This window comes from Chelonia mydas, chromosome 2, assembly GCF_015237465.2.
Source record: "Chelonia mydas isolate rCheMyd1 chromosome 2, rCheMyd1.pri.v2, whole genome shotgun sequence".
Lineage (NCBI taxonomy): Eukaryota > Metazoa > Chordata > Testudines > Cheloniidae > Chelonia > Chelonia mydas.
In genome coordinates, this window is record NC_057850.1 from 247,418,809 (window position 1) to 247,445,469 (window position 26,661).

Consider the following 26,661-nt stretch of genomic DNA (forward strand, 5'->3'; position numbering starts at 1 on the left):
CCCACTTTCCTTCACCCCCAATATAGCTGCAGAAACAGACGGTGATATAACAGCCACTAAGACAGTTCTGTGCTACCAGAGATCCCCCTATATTTTTTCTGTGCACAACTATGCAGCATTTAAGGCCACTCTGCAAAAGTGAAAGGGACCAGAGTAGCCTTAACTCAGGGAAGAATTTGGCCCATGGAATTGAGACTTGGAAGGAGGTCACAACAAAGTTGCAATCCTGCTACTGCTGATGCAGCTTCTTTTGTTTCTGTTGGGTCAGCTTGATCTTGTTAGGCTTTCAGCTAGTCCCTTCTCTTGGTTACAACCAAAACTTTTGGCCCAATCTTCCTCGTGTATTTGCAGATTAAAATACACAGTCCATCAGGATCCCCAAATAAACTATTACATCTATGGAAACAGTTACCTTTATCACAGGATTACATTGTTCACTATGCTACAGTGTATCCTGCATAGCTCTGGTATATCATTTAAAGGCAGTTTGCCTGAGTAGTATAAAATATGCATGATGGGTGAACACAGATGAGTTGTGTTAATGTATTCTAATTTACTTGCTAAAAATATTTTTAAATCTTAATAGGTTTACACAGAATTTTCTGATGATCAGATGCCATGTCAATGAGCATGGCAGAAAAACACAGATATGTAGATATCCTGGATAAACCACTGGCAATTGCAGTGTTCTTTATCAACACAGAATTCTTTTTCTGAAATGTCTTCATGGTAGATGTCAGGGCTCAGTCTTAATGGATTAATTTCTTAAGAATCTTTTGACCGTCTACTTAAGCTTAATAAAGAAAAATATAAAGCAGTTCACCTAACAGTTTTCTTTTGTTTTGCTAGTTAATTATGCATTATGAAAACATACTAATTATATTTACAAAATAAATTAATAGTGTGTATGTGTGTTTGTGACATTCTCTGTCTCCTTTTTAAATACGCCATAAATCTTGGATTGTGATTCTGTTTTTCTTCAGGCTATTAGGTTTCTACAGACTGTATTTCATTCCTTAGCACCTACTGTTGCTTGGCAACAGCATCCAATTTATAAGAGCCCAGCCCAGTGAATGGCTAGCTACCTAGAACTTGTCTGTTAAGATACACTGAGAGTCAGAACAGTTTAATCCTGATTTAGGGCAATTCTTAAAAAAAAAATATCATTCTGCCTATTAGTTTGTCTGTGATTATTTTTCAGTTAAATTAAAAACATCATACTCATCAACAGGTCTTAATTTTACCAGTAATGGGATGGAGGGAGTTCCTGGGGCCCACAAGAGACCCTTGTTAAAAATTCACTTTCAAAGAGAGGGTGTGTGTGTGTGTGTGTGTGTGTGTGTGTGTATAACAGTGTCTCATGGGCCCAACTGAGATCGGGACGCCACTATACTAGGTGCTGTATGTACACATAGTAAGGGGCACAGAGAAGTGGAGTGACTTGCCCATGGTCACATAGCAGGTTAGCGAAGAGTTGAATGCTGTTCTATACGATCAATATATTCCCTACGTTGTCCAGAAGCAGAGAATGAATGTTTTGAGCTTAATATGTTTGCTTGCCCAGTAGTGTTGCCTCCATCTTTGGTGCTTCACATGGAACTTTTTTGTTTAAATGGGAAAACACATGAATAGATTCCCTTGTTTCCGTACCCTTGCTTTCAGCAAGCAAATGTTTCTCTTTCAGTCAGTGGCAGTTTGTCTTGGTGAGCTCATCAGGATTAGGCCCTGCAGGTTATCTTTTTTTTATATTATTTCAAATTACTTACATCAGAAATAAAAGTTTCGTAGGAAAGAAGTAACCCCTTTTTGTGAGCTTGCTCAAATGTCTATTATTTCTGGGCCACCTCCTGCAGCAGCTTCCTGCCAAAGGAGAAGATAAAAGATCAACCTTGTAGTGCTTAATGAAGAGGTTAACTGTAGACCAAGTGACCGGTTTGCAAATTTTTGAAGTAGATGCACTTGTTCGTTCCTCCCATGTTTTCTCCAGTTTGGCTATCGTTTTGAAATAAAAATAAATAACACTTGACCTAGCTTTTCAATTTTCGCTTTTTAGTATAGCAGGGATGACGGAATTCTATCCATTTGTCTTTAAACCAGGGTTCAGAATCATTTTAGGCAGATCGTTCGTACTGGTTTACCAGATCCAGAACTTGGCTATTCCAGATAGTGCCATCCATGCCCTCTTCAGCTAGATCTAAACTGCAGTGAAACCTGTTTTGCAGCAGTATTTTGTCTTTATTGTGAGTTAAAGTATTCACAACTGAATGGAATGTGTGAAGCTGTGCTATACCACAGTCTGGCAGACATGCTTGTGACTAAGGGTCTGGTTCTGCAAGCTGCTGAGTACCTTTTGGAGGGGCACAAAGGGGCAATTGGTATTTTGTGTGTGTGATCAGGCTTTAAGGTACATGGCAAGGGGAATCCTTGAACTGTTCACTAAAGAGCATGAGATTAATTTTGCCAACTTTGTAATAATAAGAAAGACTAACATGATTTTTGGAGGAGGTGTATGTGGATTTATAAGTAGGAACAATTCTCAAGGGTTTGTTTTGTAAATCAGACAAAATAATACAAATATAAACTCACGGTTTTTGTTTTTCATTAAATTGCAGAGTTTGGGGTTTAATCAGGAAAATAAAGAAGGGATTGATTTTTGCCTTTACTTGTAAATCATAAATTGCAGTTATTTGCAATCACATTTATTGCTGGAATGAGGTGATGTTGCATCTTGAATGCTTTTTTCATCATGCTATTTTATTTAGGGGCCAAGCTATGAATGAGAAGAAAGTTCCAACTCCATAAAACTTTTTAGAACGTGTAGATACTGCTGAGCTACTTGGACTAAGGAAAGGAAACTGTCTTCTCCAGAGTTTCAAATGACACCGTGGGTGTGGAATTTGGGGCGCAAACTGAATCTAAGCCTAACTGTGACATTTATATTCAGGGATTGAAATTGGTTTTAAACTTAAAAATGTTGGATCAAATTCTGCCCTCTGACTTAATTATGCTCATAAGATCTCAATGAGGACAGATTTGGACACATTATTGTGCCATGATTGAAATAAGACCTGATATCCAAAGACTACTGAAGTCAACAGGAGTCTTTCCATAGACTTCAGTGGTCTTTGGATTAGGCCCATAGTACATATTCGTAATAGTTAATTCAATGATCTGCTCACTGTGACAGATATAATGAACACAGGCCTATCTTGAGACTATTTATTGTATTTAATATTTGGAATGTTATCTGAATGTTTGAGCCAGCTTTGAAAGCATGAGCACTTCAAAGACTATTCTATTCAAATGGGCCAGAAAAATGTGAGCCTTTAGAATATTCACGGTCTTTTGTATCAATACATGTTGTATGTATTTATATGTTTCTGGCTCACTGGAGGATTTCCTGTGGAATCTGGAATCACTAGAAGATAATTAATGCAAAATCCCAAAGCTGGGTATGCAGATACCCAGCCTTTTGAGGCTTGACCTCTGGGGAGGAAGGGGCTGTGACTGGGTTTACCTGTTGTCAGGAAGCTGGGTGACAAAGCAAGAGTTCTATTTTAAAAGGCTGAGTTTATCCTGACAGAGAAGCCTTCTTTTGATTGAATAAAAGGACCCCAAATCTGCTGGAGGGCTGGAAGGACTTCAGCCTGCCAGACTCCCCGCTGTGGAAAATGGGTGACTTCTGGCACATTTAGTATGTGTCTTGACATTTGTTTTGTTCTATGTTTTTTTCGCTGTATGCTTTTGTCCTTAAATGTACTCTGCTTTGAAAAACCTGTTTGGGTTACTTGTAGTCACTGGCATTCCCTGGTCATAGCCCTTGGACACAAAGCAAAGTGTAGAGGCTAGATGCTTAGTCAGACCTGCTTGGAGAGCATCACAGTGACTATAAGGGGACTGCGGCCTAAAACCACAGTCTGCAGAGAGAAGGGACATAGGTCCTTGCCCTCAGAGATGACGGCTAGAGGTCTGAGGTCCGAGAGGGCATTCCTTAGGCAGAGTAGGATTCCATTCAAAGTAGATAGACACAGACAGAACTTGTATAGGAAAATGTGTGTCACTCCTACCTATTGCACCGGTAAACTGATGCTATCTTTGCTTCTTTCTTTTTTCTACAGGCATTACTGTTTTAACCAATATTAAAACAAAGCCAATATGTTTCTTACAGCAGATAAGATATGTGTAGCAGATGTGTACCCTGCAGGAGTCCTTCTTTTCATAGATCTTACATTACACCTAGCAGTGCTAGCACGCACACAGTAGGAGAAAATATTGTGTATCAACCCTCTAAAAAGCTACAATTCTTCACATCAGTGTTTGTGTACTGTAGATGGGGCCTTAATTAAAAAGATGTTTAAACCAATTCCATGAACTGTCAAAAGATTTAATCCATGAATTATGTTTGTTACAGTTGTTAGGTTATTTCAGCAGCACTCATTTAAGTACCTTTTGTGCACTGCCATAAGGGACGGATGGCAGCCCCTGACAAGTTCAACCACAGTCAGCTGAAAACAGTTGATAATGATGGATGAATGATGTCTTTGGGTCTCTTTGTACATAAATGATTGGGTGGTTGTTTATAACATGTACCCAATTACATGCATATCATTCACTAAAATACACAATTTGTACAAATAAAAAAAGGACAATCTTTAAAATGAATAACAACCCAGCCACCTCACCTTCAGAAGAGAGACTGAGAGAAGAGATGGACCATAACCTGAAAAGAAAAGGAGTACTTGTGGCACCTTAGAGACTAACCAATTTATTTGAGCATAAGCTTTCGTGAGCTACAGCTCACTTCATCGGATGCATACTGTGGAAAATACGGAAGATGTTTTTATACACACAAACCATGAAAAAATGGGTGTTTATCACTACAAAAGGTTTTCTCTCCCCCCACCCTACTCTCCTGCTGATAAAAGATTATCTAAAGTGATCACTCTCCTTACAATGTGTATGATAATCAAGGTGGGCCATTTCCAGCACAAATCCAGGTTTTCTCCCCCCGCCCCGCAACAAACCCACTCTCCTGTTGGTAATAGCTTATCTAAAGTGATCACTCTCCTTACAATGTGTATGATAATCAAGGTGGGCTATTCCAGCACAAATCCAGGGTTTAACAGGAACGTCTGAGGAACTGGGGGGGGGGGGGAGGAATAAACAAGGGGAAATAGGTTACTTTTTATAATGACTCAACCATTCCCAGTCTCTATTCAAGCCTAAATTAATTGTATCCAATTTGCAAATTAATTCCAATTCAGCAGTCTCTCCTTGGAGACTGTTTTTGAAGTTTTTTTGTTGAAGGATAGTCACTTTGAGATCAGAAATCGAGTGACCAGAGAGATTGAAGTGTTCTCCAACTGGTTTTTGAATGTTATAATTCTTGACATCTGATTTGTGTCCATTTATTCTTTTACATAGAGACTGTCCAGTTTGACCAATGTACATGGCAGAGGGGCATTGCTGGCACATGATGGCATATATCACATAGGTGGATGTGCAGGTGAACGAGCCTTTGATAGTGTGGCTGATGTTATTAGGCCCTGTGATGGTGTCCCCTGAATAGATATGTGGGCACAGTTAGCAACAGGCTTTGTTGCAAGGATAGGTTCCTGGGTTAGTGGGTCTGTTGTGTGGTATGTGGTTGCTTGTGAGTATTTGCTTCAGGTTGGGGGGCTGTCTGTAAGCAAGGACTGGCCTGTCTCCCAAGATTTGTGAGAGTGTTGGGTCATCCTTCAGGATAGGTTGTAGATCCTTGATAATGCGTTGGAGGGGTTTTAGTTGGGGGCTGAAGGTGATGCTAGTGGTGTTCTGTTATTTTCTTTGTTAGGCCTGTCCTGTAGTAGGTGACTTCTGGGTACTCTTCTGGCTCTATCAATCTGTTTCTTCACTTCCGCAGGTGGGTATTGTAGTTGTAAGAATGCTTGATAGAGATCTTGTAGGTGTTTGTCTCTGTCTGAGGGGTTGGAGCAAATGCGGTTGTATCGCAGAGCTTGGCTGTAGACAATGGATCGTGTGGTGTGGTCAGGGTGAAAGCTGGAGGCACGTAAGTAGGAATAGTGGTCAGTAGGTTTCCGGTATAGGGTGGTGTTTATGTGACCATCGTTTATTAGCACTGTAGTGTCCAGGAAGTGGATCTCTTGTGTGGACTGGACCAGGCTGAGGTTGATGGTGGGATGGAAATTGTTGAAATCATGGTGGAATTCCTCAAGGGCTTCTTTTCCATGGGTCCAGATGATTGGTTAAATTGGTTAGTCTCTAAGGTGCCACAAGTACTCCTTTTCTTTTTACAAATACAGACTAACACGGCTGTTACTCTGAAACCTGTCATAACCTAAAAGTCATCAAAACTCAGGCTTTTTCAGACCCATTCTCTTGAAACCTTTACCTCCTCAATGAGCATAACTTGCTGAAACCCAAGAAGGGTAGTCTTTGCCTCCATATACAGATCTGCCTCCACAAAAGCAGCCAAGCAGATTTTACTTTGATCCATCTTACTGCAATATAGATAGACAAGTAGATCAGACTTTGTTGGAGACACCTAGAATTTACCAGGCTGTCAACTACTAGAAACTTTCTGATAAGTGCCACATGCTCTCTAAACTTCACTCCATACATTACATTGGTTTAGTCTATAGATCAACTATAGAGCAAGGAGACCTGAGAGAACTCTTTGAAATAGAGAGGTCGAAAAATCCAAAAATTGTTTCTGCAAAAATTTCAAAATGTTGGTTCGGTTTTTATTTTGAAGTATTCGAAACAACCATTTTTTTTTCTTTCTTACTTTTTCAAAATTTCACAATATTTTATTGACATTTTCTTCAAAAACAATTACATTTTGGCTTATCAAAAATTGTTGAAAACCATTTAGATATCAACCGTTTTCACAGAAGGTTTTAGATAAGCCAAAAATATTAATAATGTGTGTGTGTGGGGGGGGGGGGAATCACAAAAATATGAAAAGGCATAAAAGGTATGAAATATTAAGTGAAAAAGAAAAATAATTAACATCCACTTAAAAATATTTTTGAAAGACCATTTTTTATTTTAAAAACATTTAATTGGAAATATGTCAACCTGCTTTTACTTCTGAACTACTGAATTATTCAAGAACCAAAGGTCCTTATGTTCTACCAAGTCACTGATAGAATGGATTACCATTGGAAGTGTATTTTCCTTTAATGGCTGAATCCCAATCAGATCTAATAGTCTCTACAAATGAAATACGTCCTCTGATCCAAAAGGAGTAGAAGTTTCCGTTAACTTCATATTGCAAGAGGTAATTGCAAAGGTGTAATCTTCACTCTCAGTCACCAGCTCTCTATACAGAGTGTCAGAGTCACTGGGTGGCTGGCTAAGGCAGGAGCAGATGCAGGCTGCAACAGGGGCTGGCTGGAATGGAAACAGTCAAAGGCTAGAGCAGGAGCAGGCTGGAACAGAAGCAAGGGTAGTCTGTTGAAACTACTGTCATGGGGATTGTTCCTGGCCAGTTGGTGATCCTGAGTCATCTGGAGAGGCTGCTTCACTTAGGAGCCTATATAGGTGACTTGGGAACACCTGAGTGGGACCTTCCCTGTGTATTAATTGAAGCCTGCAGGTAATTGATGACTCATTGCACTTAAGCAGGCTCAGAGATAACTTAGGGATGAGCCATCCCATCACACACCCTCAAAAGATACATACCAGGCATTGTGGGGCCTGGTTTGTTGGGGTGTGACCAATGGAATTCCAAAAGTAGGTTGAGCATGTATGTTGTTGGCTGGCTTTCTGGAGCGATCAACTGAATCACAGACCTCCCAATCAGTGAGCAATAGGAGTTTCCCTTGGAGAATATTGGAGTTCAGGATCTGATTCACCAGGCATTCTTCTTGCCACTGGACCATGAGAGGGGGAGGAGGTGACTTCATCCATCCAGAAAAGGAGTTGCACTTTTTCAGCATGGGAATATGGAACTTATATGAGCCTTTGTCATCTTGGGTAGCTGGAATTTGAAAGCCACCAGCTTAATCTATTGGATGACCTGGAATGGGCTGAGATATTGGTGTCCTAACTTCCTTGAGGGCTGGGTACAAGGTGTTTTTGTTTTGAGAGCCATGCCTTATCCCAGACCACAATGTGAGGAGTATTCTGACAACTGAGGTCTGTGTATTGTTTGTACATTGGTGGAGTCATGGAGGAGTCTGAGTGGGTTTTTAATTCTTCATGGTTGTGGTGTGGGTGCTTAGAGGCTGTCAGAATGTGAGAAACTGGTGAAACCAAGGCTGGAAACCATAGTTGGTGTAAAAAGGACTCTGGTGGATTGATTTGTGGTCAGAACTAGTGTATGTAAACTTGGCAAAGTGAAGAAGTGGCACCTAATCATTCTGATGGTAACTGATAAAACAGCAGAGATGATGCTCCAGAATTTGGTTTACTTGTTCTGTCTTCCCATAGGCTGAGGAGGCTCACAAATTAACATCCAAGAGCTTGAACAGTTCCTGCCAACAATGGGAAATGAACTGCGATTCTTGGTTAGATGTAATGTCCAATGGTAAACCATGGAGCTTGAAGATGTGATTAAAAATAGTTGGGCTGTCACCTCTGCAGTAGAGATTTTCCTGCAGGGCATAAAAAAAGACATCATTATGAGGAGGTCAATGATAACTATTGTGGCCACGTGGCCTTGGAAATTGGAGTGATCAATAATAAAGTCCACAGAGATGACCAGCACTGGGATAGAGCCATCAGTGAAACCAAAGTGCCCAGGTTTTTGTCAAAGCACACATGTTGCAGGAGTTAATGTAAGACTTCATAGACTGATGTACTTTTGGCCATCAGAAATTACAAGAGGCTAACTTCATCATTTTCCAGTGACTGAAATGGCCAGCCAGGGATGAGTAGTGACATAGCTGGAGTAGAGCTAGATGTGCTTGGCCACTGGGGACATGGATCCGATCTTTTAATGGGAGAACCCCATTCTTGACTGTGAAGTTTGAGTTGGGGGCCAGGTGTATAGTGGTCAACAACAGTAATACCGCAAATGGATTGAGGCAGGAAAGACTTCACAAGAGACAATAAATCATTGTTCACCTATACATTGACAAAAGACAGGTAAAGTTTTTTGCCAGGTTCTCATCAAGGTATTCCTGTAGGGCTCGGAATTCTGGTTTGACAAGGGATAAATCCATTCAAATGGAATTTTGGCCCTGGGCTGTAAATCATTGGGGCAGATGCAGGAGTGATGTGGGGGTAGGATATCAGCATTTCTTTTGTCAAACACATTGGCAAAATCTCAATATTTTGCAGGGATTGGTAAATTGTTACCTCCTTGAATTTGCTGGACACAGAAGGAAGTGGTCTTCCCCATGCTGTTTCTTGTTTCCTTGGTGCCTGACTTGGCTAAACATCACTGCTGGCAATAGCCCGACTCACACTGTACCTCAAATCTTCCAAAAGATATTTGGATCATGAGCCAGGGGATGCCAAGTATTATGTGGAAGTAGAGTGAATTGATCAAGTTACATTACAGGGTTTCTTGGAGGTTTTGGATTTCAAACAAAAGGGGCATAGATTCATTGGTAACAGGACCAGAGAACAGTATCAATCAATTCCACCAGATCTGAGGTGTGCTTTCTTTGTACCAGAAGTTGGTTAGTCTTATCAAATCCAGCATCTATAAAATTACTGGAGACTTCAGAATCCACAAGTACAAATTGGGAGCAGTTCACCTCATTTGTAGACAGGACATAGAGATGGAGCAAGACTTGCAGGTGGGGATGTCAGCAGTCCACAGCTGTTAAAATACATTTTGATAGAAGAGGGGGTTGGCTTGGGGGACTCAATCTGGTGATTATGTCCAGCTGTGACCCTTCTAAAGGGGCTGTATGTGGTTGTTACTCTGATCTGCCGCAGGTCTGGATTTGAGGGAGCATTTGGTGGCAAAATAGCCTTGCTCACCACAGTATAGGTAAAGGCTGTTATGTTGCCAATACTCCTTTTCCCAGTCCATGAGGTGTCTTTGCATCACTTTGATCTTCACAGGCTGTCACACTGGGACTGGCTGTGGTAGTGGCTGGAATGGGACCAGACTAGACTGGGGTAGAACATGGCATTATTTTTTTCCTTTGGCACTATTTGAACAGTTGGTTCTCAATCTGTATGCATAGTTCAGTATCTGAGTTCAGCACCATAGGGGTCTGAGGGGGGGGTCTACTCAGCCCAACTCATTTTTATGTCATCTATTAGACCCTGACGAGAATGATAGATCTGTGCCTCCTTGTTTATTGCATGTCAGTGAGCAAACGTTGAATATGGGTGGCATATGCCAAGATGGAGCAACACCTTGTTTAAGAAACTGCAAGGCAGCTTTGGTCGTATGAGCATGATTTGGGCCATCGAATATGAGTGAGAAGGCATGGAGGAACTTGTCAAACTTGCCAAGTACCTGGCTTGACTGTTCTAGGAGAGGCAAGGTGCAGTCTAGAGCTTCATAGAATCATAGAATATCAGGGTTGGAATGGACCTCAGGAGGTCATCTAGTCCAACCCCCTGCTCAAAGCAGGACCAATCCCCAATTTTTGCCCCAGATCCCTAAATGGCCCCATCAAGGATTGAACTCACAACCCTGGGTTTAGCAGGCCAATGCTCAAACCACTGAGCTATCCCTCCCCCCACATTCACCAGTCAATAAACTGATAACAAGCCCCACTTTGGCCTGATCAGTGGGTTACATCTCAGTGCACATCAGGAAAAATAGATGGCATTGGTTGAGGAACCTGCAGAACTTCTGGTGGTTCCCATCCAACTTCCCTGGTGGCAGGACCTTCAGGCCTTGTTCTAAAGGTACTGCATCTGGCTGCACTGGGGGTACTGAGGTTGTCGGGATCTGTGAGCAGAGAGGGTGTTGACTCTGGAGGCACTGAATTAACTCCAACATTTCAGTAGCAGGTGTGACAGAGGTTTCCATCTCTGCAAGCATGATGGAAAAAGGGCAGTTTGGTGAAATGGTCAGAGTGGCCAGGTGAGGCAGAAGCAGATGAAAGCTGGAACAGGGTCTGGCTGGAGTGGGAACAGACATGGGCAGGAGCAGGAGCAAAGATAGTCTGTTGAAACTACTGGCAGGAGGAGTGTTCCTGGCCAGTTAGTGACGAGCATACTGGAGAGACTGTTTCCCTCAGGAGCCTATATACCTGCCTTGGGATCACAAGGATGGAACCTCACCTGTGGATTGGCTGAACCCTGCGCGTAATTGATGACTCATTGCATTTGAGAAGGCTCAGAGGTAACTCAGCGATGAGTCATGATGGCCATGAGACCCTGAGCCAACACAGAAGAATTGTCTTCTGTATAGACACTGACGTCACTTAATACAAATCTGGATAATGCACAAAACAAGCAATTTGTAGTCCAATGTTTACCTTGGTCAATTAAAATATACAGCAACATATTCTTATATTATTACAGTGATCCAAAGCTGGATGCTTGCATAACAAAAGCATAGAAAAGGACAAAGGGCTGGAGTGTGCATGGGTAGAAGTAGCTGAAAGAAGCAATTTACCCAAGAAGTGGTTGCAATTTTCATTTGGACTCCTATTTGCCCTTATCACCTTTATTTTCTACGTTGTTCTTCCATGACCTTGGTATAGTGGCATTGTATGATGCATTCCCCATGTGGCTGGAGGCAGAAGCCAGCCTCATTCTTTGAATTGGTCGCTGTCATGCGGCAAAGTGAGGTAAACTTATTTCTGTTTTTCACTTCTGTCTGTTTTGCAGGATGACTTTCAAATGCGGTGCTTTTATCTTGGATGTGATGTTTTTTTGAGAATATCATGCCGAAGGTGTAGCAAAAGAGAAATTTAACTAATAGGCAAACCATAAAGAGTTCAGATTTGTTTCCAGGCACAGTGATTTATTGGTTATTTTTCACTTGTTTCAGCATTACATTGTTTTGATAATCTTGGCAGGGATCTGTCACTCTATGTAGGTATAATTGAAACTTGTTTCCCCTGAGGAATCACTCTGCCATTTGGTTGATTTGTTTACTGACATTGACGGAGATCTTAATGTCTTTTAAAACTCAATTTGTGCATCACTGAATATGCACCAAAAAGGAAAATAAGATTAATGTATTGGTAAAGTGAGGTTCTCTTTGCAGTGCTTTGGCTGTGTCATAAAGTCTCTACCTGAGCAAGTCACTGTAGGCTCAGGAATTGTATGAGAACCCTATGCAATCTACATCTTCATTTTGTTGTTGTTTTTTATGTTCAGGGCTTTGACTACAGATTCTCTAAAAGGTAGAATATAAAGAGTGGTTTGTAGCCTCCAGAGCTGTTTGACCACCTTTTCCATTGTGTTTTGTCTTCAGCTCAGGCCAAATTGAGGCTGATATATAGATGTAATCAGTGAAATATCTCTTTGGGAGGGATCTTCAGCATTATAGCATTTAACAGTACCAAACACTATAGTAGTTACTATTGATTATTACAAAACATCTAATTCCATAAATTCATGCTGCACATTACAAACATGAACCCCACTTCAGCAATGGTATTTAAATATTTGCTTGCTTTAAGCATATGAATAGTCTTTTTGAAGTCAATGGGACTACCCACAACATCTGGGCAGGAAATGGTTTTCCTATCCATTGAAAATTTTCAAGGTTTCAAAAATGTTCCCATTCCGCATTGGGATGAAACTAAGACCTTATGAAATTTTATGTGAAAAACCATAGAGCATGCCCAGAATAGCCCCATGGGCAGGGTGCTCACGTAGAAGTGGGAGACCTGGATTTGAGTCCTTGCTCTGCGTGTTGAGGACAAGGGACTTAAACCTGGGTCTCCCACATTCCAGGTGAGTGCCCTGACCATAAGGCTGTCTGAGGTGGGCTAGTCTCTTGCTCTCATTTTGCCCAGAAATCTCATCCTAAACCTGAGAAAGCTTCCCAACAATACTTTTGTTGAAACGGACCAAAAAAAGTTTTGGTTTAGAGAAATTTGCATTTTTCAATGAAACACAATTTCATTGTGAAATTTGCAACCAGCTCTACTACTAATATACTTAAGTACTTTGCTGAATTGGGGTTATGGACATAAAGACAGATTTTGTGCTCTGACAAGCATTAAAACAAATGACAAGACACAGGACAGTGAGGGAATTATTAATGAAGAGAAGGAGGCATTTCTTGAAATGTTGATTCAAAGATGAATAGGGTGCTATTTTTAATATCCCAAAAGGTATGGGCTCAGTTCTTCAAGATATTGTCCACACAGATTCTGCTCTTGGTGCACATGAGCATAAGATTGGATTATTTTCAACAGCAGTGTCTGTTGGGGGCTATGCCTGTGCTCTCAGTGTCGTCTTGCTCCACATAACAGTGCGCATAAAGAACAGGGCAGCCATAATCTTCACTCAGTTCCTTCTTACCTCCCATGGCTGCAAGGTGGAGCCCTGAAGCCCTTAACCACATTCCACAGCAAGTGAAATGAGACTTCACATGTTGGATGCTGTGAGAGCATTATCCTTTTACTTGAATAGGCCAATCCATTCAGGTGTACACCTGGACACTTCATTATATTTGCTGGAAGGGATAAGGGGCAGCCTGTGTCTTCACAGAGATGAAGTGGGTCTTGGACTGTGTCAGGAGTTGCTCTGTTTTGGCTAGGAAAGAGCCACCTGGACAGATTAGAATTCATTCCACCAGAGTTCAGGTGACTGGCCTCCACAGCCTGCTTGGGTAGCATCCCCACAGCAGAGATATGTAGATCAGCAATGTGAAGTTTTATCCAGGCCTTTACTACTCATTATTCTCTGGTACTACTCATTATTCTCAGAGCAGTTGCTAGTTCAGTTAGGTATCCTATAGTCACTCTTGAAACGGGCCTCTGCATACCAGCCTCCTAGCACTGGTTTAACAGCTTGTTAGTCACCAAGAGTAGAAACTGTGTGGACAATCCTATCAAAGAAGAAAGAATTATTTACCTTGCAGTAACTATGATTCTTCCAGATGGGTTTTCCACAAAGATTCTGAATCTTGCCTTTCATCCCCACTGATTGGTGTCCTGCTTGTGGGGGATTCTTATTAGCAAAGAACCTGAGTGCAGGTTCTGGCTGCCCTGCCCTTTATGCTCTCATCTATGGGAAGTGAGAGGGAACTCAGTGCAGACATGGCCTCCACAGACACTGCTGTGTTGAATGCATGGGGCACATGTGCACCAAAAGTGAAATATGTATGGAGAGTCACAGTTATTGCAAGGAAAGTAACCATTCTTTCCTGTTTTGGGTGAAGGTTCAAAAAGACTATTTTATCAGAATCTGTTAGTAACTCCCTAATTATTATTCTTTGAAACACATTCTTATCATTCAGGCAGATGGAGTTTGCCACTAATTTCTCTGATTAGTGATTGTGAACATCACAAAGAGATGTGTTTTGAGAATTTTGCTGATTTTGTAAGCTGTCTGTCAGTTTGCACGTACATAACTGAGATCCAAACTGAGGCTGACCTCAAATCGGAACTATAGCATATCATCATCTTGCCTTTGTTACTGTATCCCTCTTCAATAGAGCTTTCTGATTTTGGTACCAAAATATTAGAGTTACATTACTTATGTTGCCTTTTTTATCCATGGATAGTAACATGCTTTATAACAGTGGCTAAGCAGCGCTATCCTCCGTTTTACTGCTTGCAAAATTGAGGGAGAGGTAGCTTATGGATTTGCCCAGAGTCACACAGTAAGCCAGTGATAAAGTCAGTGATAGGAACCATGTAGTCTTATTCCCACTTGCATGCTCTAATTGCCCAATTAAATAGCATATATCTTGATGATACTTATTTAACTGACCTTTCCTTTGTGTTGTAGTGCCAAGAACAAGGATTTTGGCCACTGGTGGAGCATCATATAATAAAGAGATCTTACAGGTAAGTGCAGACTGCTGAGTTTGTTAAGAAAATTACATTGCACTGGATATTAACAGCTTTGGCAGTAGAGTTTTATATCCGTGTGCTGAGTCTGCCGCCTCTATAGCTGCACATAAGATTGAGAGTTTTTGAGATTTTAAGAGTTGTTCAAATTTTGAGATATTGTGTGGAGCATATTAACAAAATTATAATAATTTCTCCACATGTTTTACAGGTTAATCCAATGCTAATTTCAAGTTGAGTTCTCTGAAGAGTATTTACAACTTACTAGTTTTGTGAAAGTATCTGAAATGGTGATGACCTCCAAGTCTCATAACTTAAGTCACATCATTTCAGCAACCAAACCAAAGAGTTGTTGGTAAGAGTGCATTTAAAGTGAGATTTTAAAAAATGTTCAACGTTGGACCATTTATGTCAATGAGAGCAAAGTTAGGCCAATGCTGAACACTTTTGAAAATCTCAGCCGTAATGCCTATGGGAGCGCTGGAGGCGGAAGTCCTCTATTCACCCACAGGACACATACAGCATAGGCAGTATCAGTGCAATCTACAGCATACTGCCCCACCAATGCACCTCAGTCGCATTGTGAAGGGACAACCTCTAGGTGATAAAGTAGTTTAGTCTCCCTGGCCCATTTAGTCATCAACCTCTCTCCTGAGACTGATCATTAGTGCTAGTTGTGGTGGTAGTATTTGTGACAAGGACAGTTGTCCAGTAGAAAGTGGACTGATCTTGCTAATTTATTTCACACTAGCACCAGAACAGCTTTGAGAGTACAAAGGTCTTAGACAAAATGACTTACCAGCCAATGTGCCGCCTTGTGGTTTGGTGCGACAGTGGTTAGGGTTTTCCTCACTGTCGTCTCGGTGACACACCATTGGGATCTGCTGGGTGCCACTTTTGTCTTGTGACTCAACTCTCTGGCCAGGCCATGGTTGAGTCTCACCACTTTCGAGGTAAGTGAGAGTCCTGTCCAGATATAGTCTGGCAACCTTGTGCCAAGGCTCCAGCCTCACTCTAGGCCCACTAGACCTTTTGACCCTTGTCTGGTCACCAGTCCTTTCACTGGTGGCCTATAGGACAACCAAGTCCATCCTTCTATCCTGGGTTTCAGCCTAGGGCCCCTGTACCAGGCTATTGAGATCTGCTTCTTCAGACCTCCTGCTTCTTCCCTGGGCTTCTACCTACTGCAGTCTGCCTCTAGGCCTTCTTCCCCAACCCCTTCCAGGCCTCAGAGGAAAGGTAACAAAGGAAAAGCACAATACAGCAACAGTCCAAACGTGTCCCTGGCCTCCCTCTTTTCAGTGTCCTCAGAGCTATTGCACAGTGTTTGCAGGAAGCCTCTGCCAGCTTGTTCCTCCCTTCCTGGGAGCCAGTGAAGAGAGGTCTCTCTACCTCCCAGGGCTGGGACCTTCTGAACTGGGCTCCTGCAAGATGAGCATGCCTCTCAGGGGTGGTGAGGCAAGGCTGCCTGAGCCCAAAGTTGTTGTATAGGCAGTTTTGCCTGATGTGGGGTTTGTACACCCCATCACAGACTTGGTCATTACGGAATTGATCCAGATTTGAGCTCATGACTTAGAAGTGAAAGGCTCCATATTTCCCAAGTCATCCAGAATCCCTTTTCTCAGTTTTGTATGACAATAGTGTTTAAAGTGGATTGGGACAAGAGAAAAAATTGACACATGTTGCTTGTTGCTGTTATTTCTCTTTGTCTGTTGTATCTGCTCTGGTTATTCTAGTCAATAACTTGACATAAGGAAGATTAAAAACTAGGCCAGATTGATCCTTGCTTGTGTAATTCCACTAAGGCAACACCAGGGTTGAACTTGGGCCAGTACATTTAGTGGGAGTGAAACCTTAATTTCTAAAGCTATATATACACCCTAGAGACATTTGTAGAACCTCCTCACTGTTATATCTAGGCAAGGAACTGGATGTTTTTCACAATACATTTATACACAGTGAAACAAACTTAGAGAGGGGGTAATAAAGTTACAGAACTTGCTGTTTAAGTATAATAAAGCTGCTGTTAAAACTTTTTAGAAGTGTCTTAAAATAATATGATCAATATAGTGCCATTCCTTTAATTTAATCACTGGTTAATTGGATTCTTTAAAATTTAATCAAAACCTCGGGAAACAAAGTGTTTTCAAGTTATTGTCATCGCTTTTGGATAATTCATTCTGGGGCTATAGAAAGCTGCCACTTAATAAACTGTATTCACAATCCCTCATTTTGTACATACCAAAGGTTATTTTAAACACTCAGGAATATCTGTGAAGAACATCAGAATGGCCATACTGGGTCACACAAGGGGTTTATCTATCCCAGTATCCTGTCTTCTGGCAGTGGCCAATGCCAGATGCTTCAAAGAGAATGAACAGAACCAGGCAATCCTCAAGTGATCCATCCCTTGTTGTCCAGTCCCACCATCTGGAAGTTAGAGGCCTAGGGACAGAGCATGGGATTGCATCCCTGACCATCTTGGCTAATAGCCATTGATGGACCTATCCTCCATGAATTTATCTAATTCTTTTTTGAATTCAGTAACAATTTTGGGCTTCACAACATCCCCTGGCAATGAGATCCATGTAGGGTGACCAGACAGCAAGTGTGAAAAATCAGGACAGGGGGTGGGGGTAATAGGCACCTATATAAGAAAAAGCCCCAAATATCGGGACTGTCCCTATAAAATAGGAACATCTGGTCACCTTCCACAGGTTGACTGTTCATTTTGTTTTAAGCCTGCTGCCTATTAATTTCATTAGGTGACCCCCTGGTTCTTGTGTTATGTGAAGGAATAAATTAACATTTCCTTATTCACTTTCTGCACACCATTCATGGTATAATAGACCTCTATCATATCCCCCCTTTGTTATCTCTTTTACAAACTGAATAGTCTTAGTTTTTTAATCTCTCTTCATATGGAAGCTGTTCCATACCCCTAATAATTTCTGTTGCTCTTTTTCTGTAACTTTTTTTGTTTTTGCAACAGTGTTACTCTGACTCACATTCAGCTTGTGATCCATTATGACCCCAGATCACTTTCCGCAGTACTCCTTCCTAGGCAGTCATTTTTCATTGTATATGTGTGCAGCTGATTGTTCCTTCTTAAGTGGGGTACTTTGCATTTGCCCTTATTGAGGGATCCCATTCATTATGCCCTTCCAGCATGACTGTGAACCACAGATAACTACTCTCTGGGAACGGTTTTCCACCCAGTTATGCACCCACCTTATAGTAGCTTCATCTAGGTTGCATTTCCCTAGTTTGTTATGAGAAGGTCATGTGAGACAGTATCAAAATCCTTACTAAAGTCAAGATTCACCACGTCTGCTGCCCCCCGAACCCCCATCCACACTGCTTGTTACCCTGTCAAAGAAAGCTATCAGGTGGGTTTGACATGATTTGTTCTTGACAAATCCATGCTGACTGTTACTTACCACTTTGTCTTCTAGATGTTTGCAAATTGATTGCTTAATTTGTTCCATTATCTTTCCAGGTACAGAAGTTAAGCTGACTCGTCTGTAATTTCCTGGGTTGTCCTTATTTCCCTTTTTATAGATTGGCACTATATTTGCCCTTTTCCAGTCTTCTGGACTCTCTCCTGTCTTCCATGACTTATCTGAGCCATTCATGATTATCTTTGAAATCTTCTCAATCAGCTCCTTGAGTGTTCTAGGATGCATTTCATCAGGCCCTGGTGACTTGAAGACATCTAACTTGTCTAAGTAGTTTTTAACTTGTTCTTTCCCTATTTTATCCTCTAATCCTATCTCATTTTCACTGGCATTCACTATGTTAGACGTCCAATCACCATCAACCTTCTTGGTGAAAACTGAAATAAAGAAGTCATTAAGCACCTCTGCCATTTCCACATTTTCTGTTATTGTTTTTCCCTCCTCATTGAGTAACAGGCCTACCTTGTCCTTTGTCGTCTTCTTGCTTCTAATATATTTGAATGTTTTCTTGTTACCCTTTATATCTCTAGCTAGTTTGATCTTGTTTTGTGCCTTGGCCTTTCTAATTTTGTCCCTACATACTTGTGTTATTTGTTTATATTCATCCTTTGTAATTTGACCTAGTTTCCACTCTTTGTAGGACTCTTTTTTGATTTTTAGATCATTGAAGATCTCCTGGTTAAGCCAGGATGGTCTCTTTCCATACTTCCTATCTTTTCTACACAGTGGGATAGTTTACTCTTCTGCACTTAATAATGTCTTTTTGAAAAACTGCCAACTGTCTTCAGTTGTTTTTCCCCTTAGATTTGCTAGCTCTTCACAGTGTGCTTTGGATTTAAACTATCTTGAGTAATTTAGTATCATCTGCTAAAATGCCAATTAATCTGTTTTTCTGCAGTCTCCTCCCCGTGCCGTGATGCTGAGTGATTATCTCCTCCCCTTGTTGCCTTGATAGTTCTGTTTATCTTTTTTGTAAATTGCATTTCCATTGTCTCTTAATGCACCTTGGAAGTACCTTCAAGGTGGCAGAACCACATTCCTTTGTCTAGAGTGGGGTAACTTCAGCCCTGCCCAGCAGACACACTTTAAGAACATAATTCACAATATGTTTGTAATTTTGAATTTGTCATCTGTCACCACACAATACTATTAATGATCAGTATGTTATTAGCTTACTATTGATGTCTTACATTATACCTTTTTAAAAAGAAAAGGAGTACTTGTGGCACCTTAGAGACTAACCAGTTTATTTGAGCATGAGCTTTCGTGAGCTACAGCTCACTTCATCGGATGCATAGCATATCGTGGAAACTGCAGAAGACATTATATACACACAGAGACCATGAAACAAAACTTCCTCCCACCTCACTCCCCCGCTGGCAACAGCTTATCTAAAGTGATCCTCAAGTAGAGCCATTTCCAGCACAAATCCAGGTTTTCTCACCCTTTCCCCCCACCCCCCCCAACACACACATACAAATTCACTCTCCTGCTGGCAACAGCCCATCCCCCTTTGAAACCCCTCTTTATAATGCGCATGATAATCAAGGTGGGTCATTTCCAGCACTAATCCAGGTTTTCTCACCCCCCCATACCCCTCCCTTTTCCAAAAACCACACACACAAACTCATTCTCCTGCTGGCAACAGCTCATCTTACAATGTGCACAGCAATAATCCAAGTTTAACCAGAGCGTCTTGGGGGGGGTTTTGCAGGAAAAAAAACAAGGGGAGACAGGCTACCTTGCATAATGACTTAGCCACTCCCAGTCTCTATTCAAGCCCAAATTAATAGTATCCAATTTGCAAATGAATTCCAATTCAGCAGTTTCTCGCTGGAGTCTGGATTTGAAGTTTTTTTGCTTTAAGATTTGACCAATGTACATGGCAGAGGGGCATTGCTGGCACATGATGGCATATATCACATTGGTGGATGTGCAGGTGAACGAGCCTCTGATAGTGTGGCTGATGTTGTTAGGCCCTGTGATGGTGTCCCCTGAATAGATATGTGGGCACAGTTGGCAACGGGCTTTGTTGCAAGGATAGGTTCCTGGGCTAGTGGTTCTGTTGTGTGGTATGTGGTTGTTGGTGAGTATTTGCTTCAGGTTGGGGGGCTGTCTGTAGGCAAGGACTGGCCTTTCTCCCAAGATTTGTGAGAGTGTTGGGTCATCCTTCAGGATAGGTTGTAGATCCTTAATAATGCGTTGGAGGGGTTTTAGTTGGGGGCTGAAGGTGACGGCTAGTGGCGTTCTGTTATTTTCTTTGTTAGGCCTGTCCTGTAGTAGGTGACTTCTGGGAACTCTTCTGGCTCTATCAATCTGTTTCTTCACTTCCGCAGGTGGGTATTGTAGTTGTAAGAATGCTTGATAGAGATCTTGTAGGTGTTTGTCTCTGTCTGAGGGGTTGGAGCAAATGCGGTTGTATCGCAGAGCTTGGCTGTAGACGATGGATCGTGTGGTGTGGTCAGGGTGAAAGCTGGAGGCATGTAGGTAGGAATAGCGGTCAGTAGGTTTCCGGTATAGGGTGGTGTTGATGTGACCATCGTTTATTAGCACTGTAGTGTCCAGGAAGTGGATCTCTTGTGTGGACTGGACCAGGCTGAGGTTGATGGTGGGATGGAAATTGTTGAAATCATGGTGGAATTCCTCAAGGGCTTCTTTTCCATGGGTCCAGATGATGAAGATGTCATCAATATAGCGCAAGTAAAGTAGGGGCGTTAGGGGACGAGAGCTGAGGAAGCGTTGTTCTAAATCAGCCATAAAAATGTTGGCATACTGTGGGGCCATGCGGGTACCCATAGCAGTGCCGCTGATCTGAAGGTATACATTGTCCCCAAATGTAAAATAGTTATGGGTAAGGACAAAGTCACAAAGTTCAGCCACCAGGTTAGCCGTGACATTATCGGGGATAGTGTTCTTGATGGCTTGTAGTCCATCTTTGTGTGGAATGTTGGTGTAGAGGGCTTCTACATCCATAGTGGCCAGGATGGTGTTATCAGGAAGATCACCAATGGATTGTAGTTTCCTCAGGAAGTCAGTGGTGTCTCGAAGGTAGCTGGGAGTGCTGGTAGCGTAGGGCCTGAGGAGTGAGTCTACATAGCCGGACAATCCTGCTGTCAGGGTGCCAATGCCTGAGATGATGGGGCGCCCAGGATTTCCAGGTTTATGGATCTTGGGTAGTAGATAGAATATCCCAGGTCGGGGTTCCAGGGGTGTGTCTGTGCGGATTTGATCTTGTGCTTTTTCAGGAAGTTTCTTGAGCAAATGCTGTAGATGCTTTTGGTAACTCTCAGTGGGATCAGAGGGTAATGGCTTGTAGAAAGTGGTGTTGGAGAGCTGCCGAGCAGCCTCTTGTTCACTGAAGTGATCTGGCCAGCTGAAACTCACTACGAGATATCACTTAGCCCTCTGTCCTCTTGCATTGGGATACTGTTAGGATTGCACGACTCCTATACCACCCTCCCTGTAGACCCAAGAACAAGGGCTATGTTGGGGAGAGAGAGGAGGAATAGCTGGAATGCTCTGGGCCTCCAGGCTGCTCTAACCATGGTCATGTCTGAGCAGAGAATTGGGGAGTTGCAGCTGACTCCCTCACTTCTCCCCTCCTTCCTTCTACTTTGCTGAGCATAAACTTGGTGAAGCAGAGAATCTGGCCCCCCATTTCTTGGTTCAGGAGTGAACAGATCTGCCCCTTACAAGTCTTGGGGGATAACTCTGAGAACTTGCTGGAGAGATAATAACCGCATACAGAACCTTTGTAATAAAGGAGTGACAACACTGTAAGAAATGTATCTTTATTTCCTGGCTCCAGTCACCTGACCTGGGTCAAGTTTGCCAAAGGTTAGTACTGTGTCACATGAAAAGGGTCAGTACACATTGACCCCAGAGGTAACTGGTACAAAGCCTGCACAAACATTTGGCTATCACGTGCAGGAACCATTTGCTTGCCTCAGCAATTATAAGGAATTACTTATTGCCTGTGTTTCACAGTCATATGTAACAGATGCTTTTATACTTCCCAGGTCCTGTCTGATGTGTTTAGCGCACCAGTGTATACTATTGACACCGCCAACTCTGCTTGTTTAGGATGTGCTTACAGAGCAATTCATGGTAAGGCTGTAAAGCAAAGTCCTTTGGTCTACCTGAACATTTAATTTTCATGCACCCAATACCCATGATTAAAGTTTCTGAAAAAAAGTGCAGGGTATATAAAGCACAGTGGACCAGGTCTATAGCCCACTGAAGTCAAAGGGAGTATTTCCACTGACATCAGTGGGTTTTGGATCATGCCCAATAAGAATAAAAGTGAATTTTTAGGGTTTCACTCACTCTCACTTCTTGCAGCAGAATTTCGGCTTGGGCTCCCAGTGGCAGATTGTCTGCCTAGAGGGTAATGTAGGGTACAGCAGCACAAACTACAGCAACCTCCTCTCAGACAGGAGTGGGACCTGGACAGATGGCAAGTACATCTCTAGAAGTGGATGAGGTTTGCTGGGAAGGGTGTGCAGCTTTGATGCGCTGATCCTCCACCAACAGATACCCATTTGTTAATTAAAGCTCCCCTCTCCTGACTGAACCCACAGAGGAAGAGAGAAGTAGTTAGAGAAAACCAGCCTAGTAATAAATATTGCCCAAACGGGTGACATTAAAATAAATCTTCTGTGTAAATCTTGGCATTTTTAAATGACAAACCATCTATCAGCATATACAAGCTGTGCTGTGCTCCACGTTCAAGCTGTGTACTCTTCATGTTGTGAATGCATAAATCTCTTGCTCAGTCATTTCATTTATTGCAGTACATCACCAGTTGTAATGCAACAGCCAAAGTCCCAGAAGTAAAGCTGTCAATTAATTTGCGTATTGATGCAAAAACTTGTATGTTAATGACAGGTTCTCAGAGGTTAAATGATGTTGAATCCCAGGAAGGTGGTCTTCACGTATTTTGGAATGCCTTAATAGCATCATTTCCTGGCTATTTTACTGTTAAAGAAGTTCAAAGCTGTGGGCCAAGTACTTAGGCAAAATTCCCATAGGCCTCAATTCGACATTTTAGCAATGGACAGCCTGTGTCCAGGTTCATGCAGGGTCATAACATTGAGACAGAAGCATGGTGAAGACAGTGCAGATCATCACAAAAGCATCCAGGTTTCATTTTCAGAAGAAAATTCTGCCTTCAGCTACATGGTACACCTACATTGACTGCACTCACAGGTCTGAAGACAAAGCAGAAACTCTGTGCAGCAGAGAACCGGAGTCAGTAATTTTAACACACAAAATATGCTTCCACTTTGTTTCCAAAGAAGACACAATGGTGCCATCAGCACAGCATTTAGGAGAGTGGAAATAGCAGCACCAGACTATCAGTAGGAGTGAAGTATGCTGAGGACATTTTTACACTTTTTAGGGACCAAATCCTTCCTCTGTTTTACTCAGAATGTGCCTTATACTTCAAAATCATCCTGAACTTTTCCCGTACATGCTGGATTCTCTGCCCTTGAATATAGCTTGAGGTGACAGCTTCCATTAAGATTTATGCAGATATTTCATATGGCCAGAAGATGGGGATTCCCTCTGTCAGTATGGTATATGAAATCTTTGCTCAGGTATGCTGCTGCCTAACCCCCCCCGGGCATGCTGTGGTTTTTTTTTTCAGTGGCATTTTTGATTGATGCTGTTCAGCTGGCTCACTCCTCTGGCTGAGCAGAGGAATTGTGTAAAAATGAAGACTTGCTAATATAAATGAAATATTGATGATAAGGGCCCCTTAACAACATTACAATTTATAATCTACAAATACAGTATTCCATGGTTAGTCTAGGTTGTTTGGCAGGAATAACAAAGAATACCTGAAATGCTGTAGCTTATTCTGCAAGGGAGAATGCTGTAGTAATGGGATTCCCTCTGACTGTTCAGCTGCCTTGTATATCATCATAGTTTAATGAGTATTTGTAGTACACATTTTCTTAATACGGTTTTCACATCTCATCCCTATCTTTCTAGCTGTGCTTTTTATTTTGGTTACACTTTGTCCTTGGATTCCTTGCTTCTGCATATTTTCATTGCAGCTTACTGTATTATTGGTGTCTATACATGATTACTGATATTTTTTGAAACTGCATCTCTGCTGCTATTCCACCATAAGGTACAAATTGAATGATTGACAAAAACTCAATCTCAGAGTCCCCACTTTCCAGATTAGTGCATTGGAATCTAAGACCTTTGCCATTTATCCTTCACTTTTGAATGCTGACCTGGTGATGGAGGATCAATATAATGTATTAATTTGCCAGTGAGTCGAGGCACATCCCTCATCTTGTTTTTGAGCATTGATCAGTATTGTGATTCTCTCTGCAGGGCTTGTGGCAGAAACAAGTGTGTCCTTGGTAGATGTAGTGAAATTAGCACCAGAACCTAGATTAGTTGTTACACCAACCACTGGGGCAGACCAGGTGAGTAGCTTTGGAATTTCAGCATTTTCAATTTCATTTCATTTTATTTTCTGTATGTTTTAAAAATGGTTTGTTTGTTTGGTTTGTTTGTTTGTTTGTTTTTTGCCAATAAAATGGATGTGTTTGTAACTTGGGAGGCACTAGGATTGAATTGAGGAAATCTCTGTTCTTGTAATGATACAATATCTGAGTGATCACAATATTCAGACCCATAAAAGAGTAAATTTCCCCAATCAGATACATGCAGAGAGGAAAAACTGTCATCTTTCAAGGATAGAAAGTATTATAACTTGGGTTTAATGGTCATTTGGGTTCTGACTGGTAATATTGACAAAGTAGTCTTTACTTCCAGCAAAGTGCTAGTTGGAAAAATGTTAATGAAGTTATTTTCTCTGTTTAGAAAACATCAGAAATATCCCTGCCTGCCTGATTCTTAATATTGATCAGCAATCATTTATGAAAGGCACACACATCTTCACTGATAACTTCCAGTCTGAACAGCCAAATGGTCACTAATTAGAAATAATGCTTACTAGAACCAGTTTTCACTACATACATACACATCCTCTAAAGTTCTACAATTCTCTCAAAACAAGAAACTTGTGTTTTGTGGGACCACGTGGCTAGGCAACCAAGTAGGCAACAGACCCACATAGTTCATGTAAACCAAGGAAAGAACTTGTCTTGGGACTTCCAATTTCCCATTAAAGGCAATTTGTTCCCATCTGGAGTTCCATAAGACTGTAGCTCTATTACAGCTTTTTACATATAACTTAATATCATGCAATAAATGAACAGTGTAATGCAGCAAGAATACTGTACAATAGTAACTTAGTTGTAGGATCTAAATACCTTCTACTTCCACTAACTTTAATTATGTACAGATTTCTTCTACATTAATTTAGTCTGTTGGCATGTTGCATAATACGTTGGATGCAGCATGTCTCTACCTCAGTGGGTCACAGCTGAGAATGCCATATTCAGGACAAGCTGTTGAGAAATAGGGCAGACTCACTCCAAACTGATGGTTATTCTATCATCAGATTATACCAAGCCAGTAACAAAAGTAAACTTCTGTCTCACCACACTGGTTAACAGGAAGTAAGAAATGCAGTCTCCTTCGGCATCCCAGCCCTTATCTCACCTCCCAGACACTGGACTCTGAGGAGTGGTTATTGAAAACCAATTTCATCACATATAAGGTCCTTCTAATCTCAAGAGATCAGCCACTTAGCGAGGTCATTACATAACTCAGATTTTATCCAATAATCATCATGCTGCTGCCAGTCTTCTAGTAACTAAAATATAAAGGTTTATTAATTAAAAAAAAGAAGAGCGTTATAATGGTGAATAGATCATATACATACAATAGTGGCAATGTTCTTATATCTGGTTTGTAGCAGTGATATTACAGACTGCTGGCTTGTAAAGTCTCCCTGGTAACTTCCAAAGTATTGGAAGGTCCTCAATCCATAGTTCAGTATGCTCCTTTTAGTTGTAAATGCACAGTCCAGAGAATCAGAGCAGGAAAGAGACAAAATGGATGTTTTATACCCTTGACCATGGGCCTGAAAATTTTCTATTTCAATCAAAGTTCATAGCCCAATTTGTGGAAAGTTACTGGCACAAGATGGAGTCAAGGTTCACATGAGCAGATCTCATGTCCTTTCATGGCTTGTTGATTTACAGATGGTAGCTGAGGCTGAGGCTTCTGTAGGAAGAGATATCTTGGTGGAATGAGTTTTTTCTGTGGCCCATTGCAACAGTTAAGTGTCTTTAATGGGTCATCAATGCAAAGCTGTCTGGCTTCATTGTAGATTTTACCTGGTGGGTTTTACCCAGGAATACAGCATATAT

At 41.6% G+C, this 26,661-nt stretch overlaps 1 protein-coding gene across 5 annotated transcripts in view; it reads left to right on the top strand.

Moving 5' to 3' along the window:
* Positions 1-26,661, top strand: part of XYLB (xylulokinase) — a 146,138-nt gene that overhangs the window by 111,023 nt on the left and 8,454 nt on the right. For 4 of the 5 annotated variants that reach the window (XM_037891142.2, XM_043541601.1, XM_037891143.2 and 1 more), the window contains 3 exons: positions 14,839-14,897; positions 22,378-22,465; positions 24,710-24,804. In XM_037891142.2, coding sequence (XP_037747070.1) covers positions 14,839-14,897; positions 22,378-22,465; positions 24,710-24,804 — 242 coding nt within the window. Of the gene's footprint in view, positions 1-14,838; positions 14,898-22,377; positions 22,466-24,709; positions 24,805-26,661 lie in introns of those variants that run through there. The other variant, XR_005224109.2, reaches the window with a different exon arrangement.